This window comes from Trichechus manatus, unplaced genomic scaffold (genome assembly GCF_000243295.1).
Source record: "Trichechus manatus latirostris isolate Lorelei unplaced genomic scaffold, TriManLat1.0 scaffold00104, whole genome shotgun sequence".
Taxonomy (NCBI): Eukaryota; Metazoa; Chordata; class Mammalia; order Sirenia; family Trichechidae; genus Trichechus; species Trichechus manatus.
Window position 1 is genome coordinate 6,455,231 of NW_004444040.1, and position 18,102 is coordinate 6,473,332.

At 38.8% G+C, this 18,102-nt stretch overlaps 1 protein-coding gene across 1 annotated transcript in view; it reads right to left on the bottom strand.

The window, feature by feature from the left end:
• HAO1 (hydroxyacid oxidase 1) overlaps positions 1-18,102 on the bottom strand; it is a 76,699-nt gene that overhangs the window by 27,274 nt on the left and 31,323 nt on the right. The window contains exons 4-5 of the mRNA XM_004383052.1: positions 10,722-10,897; positions 3,309-3,400 (exon numbers count right to left, since the gene is read on the bottom strand). Of these exons, the coding sequence (XP_004383109.1) occupies positions 3,309-3,400; positions 10,722-10,897 (268 nt within the window). The remainder of the gene's footprint in view (positions 1-3,308; positions 3,401-10,721; positions 10,898-18,102) is intronic.

The following is an 18,102-nucleotide window of genomic DNA, read 5'->3' on the forward strand; positions in this document are numbered from 1 at the left end:
AGGGATCCCACCAATGGAGCTATGATGTCTGGGGAAGTTGCTCTCAGGTGTTGCAGTACAGCCTGGCTAGAAGGTGTAGAGGTATACAACACCAGGTATTCAGGGAACAGAAAGAGAAGGAAGATATAGAGAGACGAGAAACTGAGCAATGAAGAAAGACAAAAAGGGAAAAAGAGGGAAAAGAAAACAAAACAAATTAAAAAAAAAACTAGAAAGGACCCCAAAAAAACAGAAAAAAAAAAAAACCAATGAAAAAAGAAATGCTCTCAGGGATCCCTCTGTGCGTCTGTGCAAGCCAGGTGGGACGTCTCCTTGCCACAACCCACTGCCTGGCCAGAAAGTGTTCCTAACTCAAGAAAACAAACAAACAATTCAAAACAAACAAACGAACAAAAGCCCCGGGATCCCACCAGCGTGTTAGCCCAGACCGGGCAGCAGCTCCACACTCGAACGGAGATCCACAGCCCCTCAGGAAGAAGCACAGATGGCGCACAGAGCCAGGTATTTGAGCGAAAGGAGGGGGAGGTGGCAAGAGGTAAGGAAGAAATCAAAAGAAGCATAAAAAAAAGCAACACTAGCAGCCAACAAATGGAACTCAGAGAACCAGCTAGTGTGGGCTGGTGTTTCTCGGACAAGAGACTGTGTCCACGGGAAGCAGAAGGGGCTGAGTGTGGGTGAAGAAGGGTAGGGAGTGGGAAAGCATATATCACAAATTACTGGTGCTCTGCAGCCCCTCAGGAAGAAGCAAAGATGGTGCACGGAGCCAGGTATTTGAGCAAAAGGAGGGGGAGGTGGTGAGAGGTAAGGAAGAAATCAAAAGAAGGGGAAAAAAGCAACACCAGCAGCCAACAAATGGCACTCAGAGAGCCAGCCCATTCGGGTGGGTGGAATCCAAGGAGCCGGTGTTTCCCAGTGAAGAGATTGTGGCCACGGAAAGCAGAGTAGGCCGAGTCAGGGTGAAGAAGTGTGGGGGGTGGGAAAGTGTGTATCACAAATTACCGGTTGTTTTGTCTCCCGCTGGATGCTCCGTGAGGCTGCTTTCTCGTACCCCCTGTTTGCTGGTCTCCGATAGGAGTCCAAGATGGCGGATCCGCGCTGCATTAGCTGGTAGGGAACCTCTGCATGAATCTCTCTTCGCTCTCCATTCTCTGTCAGTTTTCTCACTCCATTTGGTGTTTGTCTGAGTTCTTTATCTCTTCATTTGATGTTTTAGAGTTTCAGGATTGTTGTATTCTCTGTTCGGCTTAGTTTTTCAGATCTTTGCTGTGGAGGGACGGCATGGTGCTTCTGCCTAGAGCGCCATTTTGCCGGAACCCCTCTCTCTTTGACTTTTGACTGTTGGAGCTAATTGCTCTCCCTTACAGTTCTAATTCAGTCCCCAAATCTTTCAGGCCAGTTTAATACTAAGATACACTTGTATATCTAGATTCTCACATCTGATTTGCTTACCATGACATTTACAGTGTTTTAAAACCATGGCTCCACATTGGAGTCACTTTGAGACCTTAAAATTATGCCAGACGCCTGTGTCTCCCCTACCCCAGAGATTCTAATGAACTGATCTGGGGTGCAGTCTGGGCATTGGGATAATTGAAAGTCCCCAAGGTGATTCTAATATGCATCCAAGGTAGTTCTCAACTACAGTAGCCTATTTTCATCTTGCCTCCCCTTACCTGGGGCATATAATTTCTCTCTCCTTTCACTCACCAACCCTCTCTCTGAAGCTTTCATTCCCTCCTCCTGTTTTCCTGTCACAATTGTGCTGATGAGATCATACTTCACTGAATCCTTTTGTAATTCCAAAATTGACCATGAACTCTGTCTCAGTCATCTAGTGCTGCTCTAACAGAAATACCACAAGTGGATGGCTTTAACAAAGGGAAGTTTATTCTCTCACAGTCCAGTAGGCTACAAGTCCAAATTCAGGGCATCAGCTCCAGGAAAAAGCTTTCTCTCTCTGTCATCTCTGGAGGAAAGTCCTTGTGATGTATCAGACTTCCTTTGGTCTGGGAGCATCTCAGCACAGGAACTCAGGTCCAAAGGACGCCCTCCACTCCCAGCACTGCTTTCTTGGTGGTATGAGGTTCCCATGTGTCTCTGCTCGCTTCTCTCTTTTATATCTCAAAAGAGATTGCATTAAGACACTATCTAATCTTGTCAACCTCATCAACATAACATCATCACAGTGATAGGATCTACAACACATAAGGAGATCACATATAACTTCATCATAGTGATAGAGTTTACAACACCTAAGGAAATCACATCAGATTACACAAACATACACTACTGGGAATCATGACCCAGCCAAGCTGACAGATATTTTTGGGGGACACAACTCAATCCATGACAAACTCCTCATCTTTGGACACTCACAGCTTAGTCCTTTCTTTCTTTCTCCAATTTAGGGTATAACTATTAGTGTACCTATGATTTATAGCTATAATGATGGACTCATACATACCAATAATCATAAGGATGGCAGAGAACTGGGCAATGTTTCTTTCTGTAATACATGAGGTCATTATGAGTTAGAACCAACTGAACGGCAACTAACAACAACAATCTATGAATATGAGAATAATCCATGTCCACAAATATGTTATTATATAATAGGGACTTTTATAACTTAACAAATAAATGTATTGGACTGATTAATTAGCTAGTTTAGCTAGTTGTGTGCCATTAAGCTTAAAATCCAAGACCTCAGGACCTCATATATCCCTTTCAATACCCAATTATTTTCTGCTTCTAATTTTTTTGTTGATACCACATGTTTTAATTAATGGAAGCATGCTGAATCATTGAGTATGTCTTAATTTTTGGCAGATAGTATGAATATTTTTCTTATCCCCTCCCACAGCCTCAAAGTATAGTGATACATATATGTACCCCTAATTCTATCCTGGAGCCCAAAGGTGCATATGTGTACCACTTAAAATTTTTTTTCAAAATCCATATTTTGCCTAAAAAAAAAAAATCAATTCAGCATCACCTCATACAATACACTGTAAAAACAGTAATTTGTGGCACCTGCCCATTTCTTCAGTTTCAAACAGTCATAAAGGCTCCTGACTTACAGCAGCAGGCACTGTCGGTGGGAAAGCAGCTTCCCAATAAACCTCAGAGGCTGAAAAAATAAGTGGTCGCTATATGTACCATGGGTGATGAAAGGAATAGTCATAGACATTTTGCTTTCAGGGATCTTACAAAAATCTACACACAGAAGAGGCAGACATAGAGACAGTCCAAACTGTGACTGGAAATGGAAACTTCACACAGAAATCCCAGCATTTACTGAAACTCACAGTGGCAGGTACCCCATCAAGTTGTCGAGCCCCATGATTCGACACCAAGATCCCATCTACACCTTGTTTAACTGCCTCCTTGGCATCATCACCTGGAAAGAGCAAGAAAAATCATATAGAAACTGCAATTCAACATAAGGCTTAGGTTTAGAGGTCTCAGCATCCCAGTCAAGGTAAGACTGAACCCCTCGCCCCACACACACACATGCACATGTACCATCCTTAGCACCTTTTGCACAGAAATGCACCCAACGGTAGATCTGGAACATCAAAGGTAGTTTTCTTGGCTGAAGAAAGATTAGCACTTTTAACAATTTAATTATGAAATAAAATTATCAATAGATAGTAAATTGATAAGTAGTTAAAATTTGTTGATCCTCAAAAAGAAGTATTCCTGCAAAGTACTCTTTTATTAATAAGATCATTGCAATTTAGCATTTAGCAGAATTACTCCTTTACAATTTGGATAGCATGAAAGAATATATAAGTGACAAGCATTTTTAGTGTAATAACCCTATTTCAAAAATATTACTTAATACAAAGTTATAGTTTCAATAATTATTTTAAGTTATATGGCTCTATAATTAAATGCCTTCTGCACTTTGAAATACATAAAAATGTAATAGTAAAGCTATATGCTACATCTCTAGTCATACTTCAAAATATATTGATTTCTGAAAGTTCAGTTTTAAAATGGATAAGCAAGCTCTTGAATCAACTACCACATATTTTAAGAAATATTTTATATTTTATACTATTTTTTCTGCGTACTCCCATTAACAAACCTTGCAAACACTCAAAAGGCAAAATTAAGTAAAACTAGTTGGTCCAAGGTTGTTGTGAAGATCAGATTTTGGAAATTTATACAGATGAATACAGAACATTGTAAATTCCTATAAATTCAGCAATGGACATCAAGGGCAGACTTGATTAGGAATAATAAAAGATACCTTGTAGAATACGTAATTTGATACGATAGTTTTAAAATCTTATGCTAAAACATCATTTTTCAAACTGTGTTTCAGTGAATACTAGATGTTATATATTCCCATTTTCTAAAGACTGAATCTGGTAATACTTTTCTTACAAAATTGTAGGTATATGAAAATGTTACATCCATATATGTACTTATTATTATTATTATTATAGGAAACTCTACCTTTTAGGAATGCTCTGACAAACTCTAAAATGCAATAAAATAACATGAAAGGTCACCTGATATATGAATTGCCTGGAATTTGATCTGATCTATATATTAATTATGGGCAGCATTTACCAACTACTTTGTATGTCATTGGAAACCCTGGTGGCACAGTGGTTAAGTGCTATAGCTGCTAACCAAAAGGTCGGCAGTTCAAACCCACCAGGCGCTCCTTGGAAACCTCTGGGGAGGTTCTACTCTCTCCTGTTGGGTCGCTATAAGTCGAATCAACTCGACGGCAATGGGCTTGGTTTTGGTTTTGTACGTCATCTATTAACTTGCAAGCCTTTGTTGCATTATATAGTTTGTTATATACTCAAGATATGATTTATTTTCCACATTTATTTTATATTAAGCATAAAATTGACTGTTTCTATGAGAAGGTCTTTGGTTCTCTGTTTTAATTCAAGCATGTATTACATCATGTGAGCTATCCCTGGTAATTTCTGAGGCACTCAGGAGAAAAGCTCTAGCCTCAAGATGAAGTAATGTCTTTTTTTGTTTTTGTTGTGTTTTTTTTTTTTTTACCATCCCATGAATTGTTTAATATTATGCATTTTAGTATTATTTTATATTTGGATACATGTTTTATTACATAAATTTCTTTTCCTGAACTACTGTTTGTTTTTTTTTTTAAATGAGGATTTTAGAATATCCTCAGCATTTTCCAAAGTTTCAGTTATTCTATGTAAACTATTCAGATCACCTATTTTCTCCCTGGAGAAAAGCCCCTGAAGCCTTCCTGCTCTATTCTGCTCTAGTTACTCTCAAGGCCTACTGTCTGTCTTCATCCTGAGATTTCTCTTTACTCAATCTGGTTGAATCCACTGCTGGTTATGTCCTCATTTGGTTTATATTCTCATTTTTTGTGGTAATCGCTTTGTAACTTCCTTTAAAAACAATTCATGAGAGGTAAATTTATAGCACACTTAAATATCTGCTCTTGCATTTGAATGACAGTTGGACTGTGTATAGTATTCTAGGTTGAAAAATAATTTTTCCTTTTCAGAACCTTGAAAAAAACATTACTCCATTGTTTTTTAGTAGCAACTGTTATTGATAAGAGGACTGATGCAGTTTGATTCTCCTTCTGTGAGTAACCCGTCCCTATGTTTGTTTTCTTTCTTTATACCATGTTCTGAAATTTCATAAGATATGTAATTGATTATGGTCTCTGTTTTCAATCTAATGACTTGTGTCTTCAGCATTTGGAAATTTGTCTTTAATACTTTCCTCCTTGACTCTGTCTTTTGATTTTTCTCTCCAAAACTCCTGTCAGTTGGCTCTTGGACATTTTAAAGAAGCCCTCGTGTCTCTCATTTATTTAATCAAATTTTCTTTCTCTTTGTCATGTTGTCGTTGCTGTTATTTTACATTTTGGGAAATGTCATTAACTCTATTGCCCAATCATTTAATCAATTTATTTTTAATTTCAGAAATCGTAGTTTTAATCTTTGGGAGCTCTTTTTTTAATACTCTGATTTGCTTTTCATGGCATACTCTTCTTATTTAGGTATAACGTATTTTCAACTTTTGTGAGTATCATTTGGGATTTTTTTCAAGTTCTCGTTCTTGTTTTATGTTTCCTCTGGGGCCAGCTTTTCTGTACATTGATCTTGGTCTTTTATGTTTTGATGTTTCTGGTATGCCTTGTAATGCTAAATTTTCTGTTTCTATTTAAGAAAGAAAGGTTTAGGGAGTTGCTATAGGCTTCTGGACTGTTTTGTAAATCATTTCCTATTCAGAGTGGAAATTCTGTCTTGGAGCTCCATGTGGGACAAGGTAGGGAATGTCAACTGAGAGGCTATTGGACCAAGAACTCCCTCAATGCCAGAATGAGGACAGCATCCTGTCATATTGTAAATGACAGCTAGCACCCACAGAGTTTACCAGCCATCCCTGTATTTCTGTAAAGAGAATCAGTCTACTTCCTTATTAAGAAGTAACTGAAAACAGGCCCATTCTTTCACATGAGGTGACAGAGGGGGACAGGATTGCTAGCTGGTCCAATAGCTTCACAAACAGACCTTCAATTAATTTCCTTGCTTTTAGTATCTCCCTTCTCATTCTCCACCTTTGTCACACTTCCAGACAGTGACTAACATTTATTAACTTTAACATTTATTAACCCAAAACCTTTGTTTCTATATGTGTCTCCTACAGGAAGAGACTCTCTTTTAAGTCAAGGACCTAATTTTTTTTTTAATTCTAATTTTCTAATTAAGCTTGAACTCAGAAGTTGGACTGCCTAGATTTGAGTCCCATATCTGCTACTTGGGAGCCCTGGTGGCACAGTGGTTAAGAGCTCAGCTGCTAACCAAAACGTTCTAATCCACCAGCCACTCCTTGGAAACCCTATGGGGTGGTTCTACTCTGTCCTATAGGGTCGCTATGAGTTGGAATTGATTCGACGGCAAGGGGTTTTTAATGTAGTATTCAGTGTTTGTTAATTTACCAGTTAATATGTTGATTGATTGATGAATACAGTAGTCTATAGGCAATAGCACTGTTTGCTATATTATTAATACACTCTTTCCATATTTAGTTTAAAGTATCAAACTGAAATGTAAGTGTTCAAGATTTACCCTCAAGTCATTGACGTTTTTGACCTAAAACTTTGTGCTGGCTTACAAGAGTTTCAAGAACATTAAGTGAATCTTCTATGAGACTGTCTTGAATAAAGTTATATGGGAAAAGAGCTAATTAGAAAACAGTTTCTCATAGACAAAACGCCACTTGGAAGTGAGACAGTCTAGTTTGTAGAGGAAAAAATATTCTAAAAATCATTATTTTTTTTTTTTTTTTTTTTGCTCATAAGGCTATTTGTTAGCCTGAATTCTCATGAAGAACAAATCCTATTTCAAATACACGTTTCAAGTTTGCTCTTCAGTGGCAGAATGTAACCACAGCAAGAGATTACATCTTGCTCTCCTGTTTGCATTAATTAAAATGCAATTCTTGAAATGGTGGTAAGAAAGGGATATTCCATTTAAATCTTTCCAATTGCCCATGATTTCATCTTTCTGCACATTTCTGGTAAAAGGAAAAAGAAGGAGGATGGGTGACTCCTAGTCAATCCATGTGAATGTGGATGAACATCTATGAAGTGTTGAGAACCGGATTTCCTAGAACATTCTCCCTTCTACACCCCCATATCCTGATTGAGCGTATGTGTTACTTGATACAATTGTCATAGAGATGATGTTTGTTTGTTAAATAAATGAAACAAATAGTTACAGAAAAACTAGATAATGTAAACTGTACATGTGCAAAGAAGTTATTTCCTTTCAAATGCCAAATGCCCCCATCTTGCTTTCTCTTGCTTTTGTGTGTTCTCTGATTATATAGGATCATAAGTTTTATTTAAAAGGTTTTACTCAATAAGCATTTGGGCCATCAACTGTGTACAAGACATAGGAAGATATATAGAAACAAGCCAGAAGAGTCATTGGAATGAGAAAAAAAATAAGGTGGTGATAGTCCTAGATAAGAAGATCACAGAATTCAGTCTGAGAAGCCAAAGCATTTTTCAACATAACACATGATCATACAGTCTAATTCAATGGTCTTTTACCATCTCTTATAGGACAAAGTTGTATAAAATGATATACATTGGGACTCCTAAAATAAAAAATCAGTTAAAAAAAAAAAACCTCATTATTTTATTTGTTCCCTTTTCAACTGAAGGAAATATGGGACTAGATGTCTTAGTTACCTAGTGCTGCTGTACAGAAATATCACAAGTAGGTGCTTTTAAAGAACAGAGATTTGTTTTCTCACAATTCTAGAGACTAAAAGTCCAAATCAGAGTCTTGGTGTATCTATTCCTTCCTTGTCGGTCGTCCCTGGAGTTCCTTCCTTCCTCGGCAATACTCACATGGCATCTGTCTTCCCATGTGTGTGCCTCTGTGTCTAGTCTGTTCTTCTTATAACTCAGAAGTGATTACATTTAGAACTAACCCTACTTGGGTATGATCTAATGAACATAACAAAGAAAACCCTATTCACAAACAGGATTACATCCATGGATGTGGATTCCAACACATATTCTTGGGGGATACAATTCAATCTATGACTTGGATTAAAATTTTACTTTTCATTGGTGTTTGCAAGCCAGATGCCCTGGGCCACCTCTGTGATAAGCCTGGATTAGATACTGCAAAATACATTAACTTTCTAATTCAATTACTCCTCTCATTCCCCCTGCTGCCATTACTCTAGGTCAGCCCCAAACCATTTCTTGCCTGGGCAACAAAAGCAGTTTCCTAAATGTCTGCCCTGACCATCATTTTTCCACCTTCATCCACTAGGTCCATTTTTTTTTCTAAAACACTAATCTTTTGAGGTCGCTTCTCTGCTCAACCTCCTTAAAGTCTAGATTCCTCAAAATAGCTTAAGCATTTTATAAATTGTTACCCATGGCTGTTTTATTTTGTCAGTATTGCAATCTGAAGTACAGTCTATTGGCCAAATATCAAGGCAAAGCTCAAGAATCATCTTCCATTCTGAATGGAATTTTTCCCAACTCACTCTTAGAACTGTCTATACCCCACTTAAGCCCCTAACATACACTGCAGAGATTTCTATCTCAGTAACTTTAACATTTATTAACCCAAAACCTTTGTTTATATATGTGTCTCCTACAAGAAGAGACTCTCCTTTAAGTCAAGGACCTAATTTTTTTTTTAATTTAGCACACAGTAAGCATGATAAATGTTTATAGAATGAGTGACTGAGTGAGGGAATGAGTGAATGGATGAGTGAATGAATAAATGAATGGGGCATTACCTCAGGCTAATGCTCTTTAGTACCTACTATTGAGTATGACTACAGGAAGTAGCACTAACCCTCATGAATGACAATACAGTGCAGGAAAAGTAAGTGAAACTATTGTTTAAAGGTTTCTTTAGTACCAGGATATACTTGTTGAAGTATAATCCACAGAAATTTTGAGCTACAGAAATGATCAACAGGAAACGGTACAACAGTAGGTTTTGAAAGCACAGATCTGGATTCAAACACATCTCCACTACATAAAAGCTACATATCATTGGGTCCATTAGTTAACTTTCGTGAGCTTCATTTCTGCATTCATAAAGATTAAATAGTTAAAGCAGGCGACATGCCTAGTGCTTTATATATAGGAGACGTGTCTCACACATATTCAAATAAATCCTATGAAAAAGTGTTGATTCTAAATCCTTGTTAGAGCCAGAGATAAGTTAATGGAATCTCTCATCCCAGAGCCATTCACCCAAGCATTTTAGTTAATATAAAATTAAATATACGTGTCTGTGTGTGCGCATGTGCACGTTTGGCAGTTATATAACCATACCAAAAAAAAAAAAAAATGTTTTCAAAGGCAAGAAAACATTTTTGTGGGTGAATGCGTTTACACTCCAAAATTGTTTATAGTCAGTAGTTCCTGCTTGTGGGATATGAATATATATGGATGCTGGAGAAGCGAAGTCTTTAATACGCAAGGCTTAATATCTGAGAATTACAATATCCTAGTCAACTATTCTCTACAGAAAGGTGATGTGGGATTCACAACACTCAAAAATTAGTCCTAGCCATTAGTTCTGGGAGGGAGCAAGCTGGAGCAGTTAGGAAAAAAAGAGAGAGGGCTGTTAAAACAGGTATGGTTATAATATTATCATATTTAGGAGGTCTTTTTGGTCTGAGAGCAACTGTTTAAGCTTTCAGCCAAAGCAATGAAGTCACGACATTCTATCAAGCTCTCTGATTCAGTGATGACTCTGACTTAAGACAATGACATCCCAATATTTGACAAAGGTAGCTTCCTATTTCATGAGAATCTAGCGCTTTTGAAGAATATTACTTAAGAAGGAGGAAATATTTAGTCACTAACATCGAAGGGAGAATTGAGAGACAGAACCTTTCTTAAAAAAAAAAATTCCATAAATTTATTTGCCTTTGGAAGCTAGAAGAAACTTCAGAAATCACAGCCCAATTCCATCATTTGACTGCTGGGGACGGTGAGGTCCAAAAAGTTGAAATGATATCCCAAAGGGCACATATTTAGTGACTGAGGGAGTGAATGAGTTAGTAACAATATGTCAAGAGATTGAATTTCTCTTTTTATTTCCATGTTAATTTTTCCTGATTGATTATTTTCCTTTGAAAATATCATGACTATATCCACATAGGATCATAAAATCAGCACAGACTTAAGTAAAGAAAAAACTAACCTCTCAGAATGCCTTTTGCAACAATTGGCAGTGACGTCAGTCCCCTCAGCCATTTAATGTCCTTCCAGCTGATAGATGGGTCTATTGCTTTAACCACATATGCAGCAAGTCCACTGTTGTCTCCAAAATTTTCCTTAGGAGAAAATGCTAAATCATTGGTCTCAAAATTTTTCATTCTGAAATAAAGAAATACATAAAATGAGAAACTTTTTATGGGAAAGTTAGACATATCCTTATAACAATTTGTTCAATGAAAAAAGAAAGGTTGCCCCATTCAAATCAATTGGCTGTCCATTCCTCAACCATCTATAGGTTGGTTGCATGCATATTTACCAGGTTTTGATGTAGGACTCCAGGCTAAATGTGATAATCTGGTCGTCTTAATTGGTCACCTAAAGTTTATTTTACATGTTAGGCTATGATCATATAAATCAGTTTAAAGGAAAAATATGTAGCTAAGTTCAAACATCTCTTCCTTTTTAAGCCAGCTTATGGATGTAGACGTAGATTTGATGCTATTTTAAGTCAGCAATGCAAATTAATTATAATGATGAAAAATCGCATGATGATTTATAATGTACAAAGGGCTTCATATACCGATATTATCACAACGTTTTCTTTAACTTTTTGAAAGAAACATTGTTACTTTCTGATTCCCTCTCACATTGAAAGTAAAAACAGAACCGTAGAACGAGACGTTCCCAAGTTTGGAGCTAGCACATGGCGGCCTTCAGGCACTAGCCTGGATCTCTTGACTCCTAATCTCATTGTCTTTGCTCAGATCCCAGTTGCATCCTGGCTATTGCACTTGACCTCCGGAAACCTGCAAATGCCCTTGTGCAAAATTTTAGAGGAGTTTGGAACTGCAGTAACATGTGTTACCATCTTCTGTCTGTTGCCCTCTAGACTCCTTTTCCTGTCTTGCTATTATGATGGTGGTGGTCATGGTGGGTATGGGGGAATTAGGGAGGGCTTTCCAGTAGATGATCTGTCAACTCTTGCCTTCACCGCCTCCATTTAGTTGCTGTCTCTGAGGCCTTTAATCTGCTGATTCAAACTGCCAGACAATCCTAACCAGGGCATGAGTTTTCCAGCTATCAGCACCTTCGTTTCTTTGCCTGTGGCTTTTTCATGCTCCTGGAGCCTGACTTACTAACCACATAGCTGACTGGAAGGATCAGGGATGTTGATGTGTAAATACTCCAGTTTCCTCATCCCCTGGGTAGACTAGCTATGAAGCATGTGTTCTGTGGGAGCTCCCAGAATTTCCCAACAGGATTAAGCATCAGTTGCCCACAGTTTTAGCTGTCTTGATAACATACTCTTTTTTTCCTTCCCTCCCTTGTCCCACTTCCCAACTCTTCTATTAGTATTCTCTTCACTACCGAAATGAATTACTTGCACTTAAATCACTGGCTTATGGTCTGCTTCGAGGGGAACCCAAACTAAGACATGACCCCACTGAGTTGCTGACTTCCCCACTATATACTTTTGTTAATCCAGCTTAGACTGCTACTGGCTCATTCAGTGTCTGAAATCTTTACTCTTGGTCTAATAACCTGATATCTTAACAAAATCTTGGCAGTTCCCCAAACTAGGAGCTAAGTCTTTCTGTCTACACCTCTGACCTCTACCTGGTGGATGTTCATCTGGATACACAGTGGTACCACCAATTTGATTCAACTGCTTACAGCCCTGATTCCTGTTGCTTCTTCATTTATCTGATGGGGTGCATTTTAATAATGACAATGACCTGGATGCACCCTTTTTTCTAGACATTATAAATTGTCCTGGTAGTCAGTCTTCTCTTTGGGTAAAACGATAGATGTATTTTTGATCTTTTACTTCGTTCTAGCTCTCTCTTCCCATCCACCGGCTCTGCCACTGAACATAGAAAAAATCTTGTAGCCATGACTATCAAAATTTTTACATAAATCTGAAGTGTATAGGCACACAATCATAAGACTTCCTTTAATACAAAACTACATTTAATGCTTTTTCACATTTTAAGGACTTTAAGCTAAAATAGTTGGCCATGTATCTTGGGTATCATATATTATCACAAGACATGAACATTCATATTCCACGTAATTCTATTCAAGTCATTGGCAAAGTTTTCTCAATGGTTATTGAACAATTTCATGGACTCGGATGGCCATTAAAGATCATAGAAAATTCCAACTCTACCGGGAGTCATACGGGTTTTCGTAGGTTTGGGTAGTGATTTTAGCTGAAAGGCTTGGGCATTTCTTTTTCTCAAACCACTTAGGGCTATACATTTTATCCCAAACCTTGGTCTTCTGTGGTCAGCCTAACTTGAATTAAGCTAACATTCAGGTCAATAAGCATATCTTTATTACCAAGCCCTCGTTTGTTTCTTTAAAATGATACTAAGTGACCAGTACATTCCAAACGTTTAAATAATACTGTTAATAAGAAAAAGGCCCAGTCTGTCTATTCCATGCCAACACCAGAAAAAAAAAAAGAAAAATATCTGTATGTGTATATACTTTGCACAGCACCCCCACCCCCATCCCAAACAAGCTACAGTGTTTCAGCAGGGGTGGGGTGAAAGGGTGAAATGGATAGGAAAAAACAGAAACATGGATAAAATTATATAAATAACTGTTGTTATTCTTGGATGGTGAAATGCAGATCAACACTTGAATGAATGTTGCCTTACAGAAATTTCAGGGCACAATGAAGCCTTGTTGTTACTCTAAAACTTTGTTCAAAGCCAGAAGCCAAGAAAAAGTTTTCAGATATCTTGACAGAGACCCACGATGGAGTGTTTTACAGTGACTTCGAAAGAAATCCCCATGAATGTCATTTTTATTCAGATTATGACATATACATAAAAACACTAAAAGCCACTTCTGATAACCAAAGTATTCCATTTTGTAAGGAAGGAAAGGAGCAACATCAAAATAATAACACGATTACATAGGACTTAATTCTCAAAATCCTAATTTGTTTAATTACCTAAAGGGAAGGGACAGAATTTCTTCTTTGTAAAGTACTCATTGTGCCCTGAATGGCCTTCAAATATACTTTTTAATCTAATATAGAAATTATTGTATCTTTAGTAAGTTAGCATCATAAAAATAGTAACAACTACAAAAGAAGGTTAAACATCATAGAATAACCAATAGTAACATTAATAATGAAGAGCACTGTTGAGAATATATATTATTGGTAGTAAGTATTGATAATGCGACATTAAAGATAAAGCTACAAATCTCTCTATATTGTGAAACAAACAAATAAAATGAAAAGCAGTAGATCCCAAGATATCAACACAATATGAGAGAAGAGAGATTGAGAGAAACGGGGAAAGATTCATAATATGTATAGGAATTGTCACATGGACTAACCAGTTGCCGTCAAGTCAATTCCAACTCACGGCAACTCCATGTGTGTCAGAGTGAAAGTGTGTTCCAGAACGTTTTCAATGGCTGATCTTTCAGAAGTAGATCATAGAGCTTTTCTTCCTAGGTGCCTCTGAGTGGACTTGAACCTCCCAACTTTAGGTTAGCAATCGAGCATTGTAACCTTTTGCATCACCCAGGGACCCCGCACATGAGCTACCAGCCTTAAATTCTTTGGTCAGTAAAACACTTATGTTGATAACATAGCCCGGATAATTCCTTCCTCAATGTTACTGGACAGAAAGCTAGAAGAAAAGTTAGTGCCTAAGTTTAGGTTTGAACTAAAACCCTTGTTCTACTTTTTATTAAACACATAACCCTGTTGCCATTGAGTAGATTCTGACTCATAGTGACCGTGTAGGACAGAGTAGAACTGCCCCGCAGGGTTTCCAAGGAGCAGCCGGTGGATTTGAACTGCAGATCTTTTGGTTAGCAGCCAAGCTCTTAACCACTAAGCCACCAGGGCTCCTACTTCTTACTAGTCATGTTACATTGGGTAAACTTTGTATGTCCTAATAAATTATTATTTACTGATTCAACAATTACTTACTGAACACCTATTACATATTTGTGCTTTAGGTTTTGGGGCCATAGCAGTGAATAAAACCCTCAATGAGACACAGTGGCCGCAACAATAGGCTCATTGTTGTGGGGATAGCGCAGAACTAGGCAGTGTTTCGTTCTGTTGTATGTAGGGTCGCTGTGAGTCAGAACCGACTTGACGGAACGGAACGACAACACTACTGCTGTAACAAATGTCCACAAATTCAGTAGCTTAAAACAACACAAATTTATTCTCTTACAAGTTCTGGAGGTCAGACATCCGCAAATGGGTCTCACTGGACTAAACTCAAGATTTTGGCAGGCTATGTTCCTTCTGGAGGCTCTAGGGGACAATTTGTTTTCTTATCTTTTCCAGCTTCTAGAGGCCACCTGTATTCCCTCATTCATGGAGCCACATCACTACAGTCTCTGCTTCTGCACTCGCATCTCCTCGGATCCTGAAACTCCTGCCTTCCTTTTATAAGAACCCTTGTGATTATGTTAAATCCACCCAGATTATCCAGGATAATCTCCCAATTTTAAGGTCTTTAATATAAACACATCTTCAAAATTCCTTTTGCCACATAAGGTAACATACTGACAAATTACAGGAATTAGAGCATGGACATGTTCGTTGTTGTTTTTGTTAGGTGACATCAAGTTGGTTCCGACTCATAGCGACCCTATAGGTCAGAGTAGAACTGCCCCCACCCCCCCACCCCCGCTCCCCAGGTTTTCTAAGGAGCTTCTGGTGGATTTGAACTGCCAAGCTTTTGGTCAGCAGCCAAGCTCTTAACCACTACGCCACCAGGGCTCCATGGACGTCTTTGGGAGGCCATTATTCTGCCTACCGCGGTTATCAATGTGAATGTTTTCCTTATGAAAAATTTAGAGGCTAGTAAGTCATGCACCAAGTCCTCCTTCACAAATCTCTCTCTCTGTCTCATTCCCGCTTTTCTCTCCCTTCTCCCTCTCCTTTTCTTTCTCTCCTCTCCCTCTCCCCCACCCCTGCCCCTCTGATATTGTGTCTATATCCTGGTATCTACTTTTCATTTCTATTTGGGTTTCCCAATATAGAGACATGTAGCTTCATCTTTAATGTCAAGACTTAAAGGATGCGAGGAAATTAGTCACATGTTGATTTGACGAAAGAATTTATAGGCAGAAGGAACAGCCAATGCGAAGGTTCTAAGGCTTGAGCATGCTTGGTGCCTTGGAAAAGCAGCAGGGAAGCCAGTGCGGCTGGTGAAGAGTGAGTAAGGCTGCGTGCTGGGCCAAGTGTCAGAGAAGTAATGGGCCCGCTCATGTAAACCCTTGCTGGCCACTTATATTGTAAGGGTATCTGGGAAGCCATCGGTGGCCTGGAATGGAGGAGTATCTTGCTCTGACTGTTTAATGTGATCTACTCTGGCTGCTGTGATTAATCAATCACTTCAGGGCTTAAGAAATGTCATTGCAAAAATTTCATACAGGGTAGATGTCATGATGTACTTTGATCTTAGTCAGTGATTGAAAAATCCCACTTCTTCTCCTTAAACTCCCTGGGACTGCCCCGAAGGGCCAAATCTCAATCCAGGATAAATGAAACCCGCCTTACTCTCCCTCAGGTTTCAGGAACCTCCATGCCATTTATAATGTACACACACGCATGTGTTTTGTGTATAGACCAAACAGAAACTATCAAACCTCTGAACTTTTTCTGGTCCCAAATGCCAAGAATCAGGACCCTGCCCCCCTCCAGGCAGGGAGGCAGCAAGGGCTGGAAGGAGCCACTGCTTTACAGACTCATTCTCCTCTGGATTTCCTGCCTCTCTCGCCTGCCAAACCTCACTTCTGAAAAGCCAGGCTTCACCTTCTCTGAGTCAGGTCAGTTGTGGAAAGAAACCTGATTTCATATCAGGCTGTAACAGATTAGTGTTTTGAGTGTATGCGGCCTCGAGCGGAAGCCTGGGCCTCCCATCAGTGAGCTCTGCCTTCGAGAGCTGGATGTGGGCTGTGGAGGAGCTGACCAGAAGGTGCTGGCCCGCTTTAAAGTCCACCAGGACAAACAATGCCAGTGTACACTCTGGGGCACTGGGGTGACCCCACTGTGGGGTGTTTCCTGTGTTGCCCATAACCTGGATGTGCTGCTCATTATTTGATCATCTTCAGATGGGAGATGTGACAAGCTGGGGAGCCACAGTCACTCCTGTGCACACCAGCAGCTGAAAGGGGCCTTTGTCTCATGGTCCTTCACGTCAGCTGGGCAAGGGCCCAGGAGCAAAGTAAAAGAGGAAAAGCAAATCAACCTTCCCGCTCCTCTTGGAGTGGCCCCGGTACCAAACGAGCAAGAGTCACCAACCAGAATTAGCAACTGTGTCATTTCCATCCTCTAGATAGATAACTCTGTGAAACATGTTTTTGTTATCCAGGGCAAGAAAATGTTCCTTAAGTTAAAAAACAACAACAATCAAAAAAAGTGTATTATTTAGTAATAGTAGTAGTACTAAGAGGAGGAAGAAGAGGAATAGCAAATTCCTTTTCAAATGGACAAGGGGAAATAATGAGGAATGTTTCCTATCAGAAGCCTGGATAGGGAGAAATTAGTCATTTTAGAAAAAAATAACATAATCAGAATAGAGAAATAACGTGAATACAGACTTCAAACTAGGGAAACATAAAATCATCTGCTCCCTTAAGAATTTGGCAAAGTGTAGAAATATGTCAGGGATTTTTGTTTTCTCATATAGACAGGATGCTTAGGTGACCCTGTGTATGGGATACGTGGAGCAGGTTTGTTGGCAGGTCTGGAAGGAGAGTGCATTTATTTTCTGTCATTGGGCCTAAAAGTACCATAGAGGTAGCACTACACAGCTAATTTACACCTGATTCAACAGCAAGAGTTTATGCATGATAGTTTTATACTCATGTAGATATATACAATAAAGTTACATGTCTAACATGTGACATTTATACAAGACTGTATATGGACATATGTGGTGGTTGAGATATGCCTTATACTGACTATAAAATATATGAAATTTCTGGTTTCCAACAATCTTCTTGTCCTTACATGGAATGCAGGCTTGATTCTGAGTTAGTATATTTAGATTTTGAATATTTTAGAGGGGTTACACTTACAGGTAAAGTAAGCAATGGTCTATGTGGAATGAGGTCTAGGGTCCAAGTAAGCCATCCCTCATGTTCTCACAATCTCTGATATAAGCTTTGGAATTCCATTGTCAAAATATCTTCCATTTAAACTAAGATTTTGATCCCTGTTCAAAATTTGAAGGCTATCATTCACATATCAGTCTCACACTGGTATGAACAATCTAAGAGCGGATTTTGCTGAGCATCAGGGGAAGGAAAAAACAACAGGCAAATGAGGCCCATAGCTTAGGAAAGTTGGGGGCTTTCTCAATAAACTC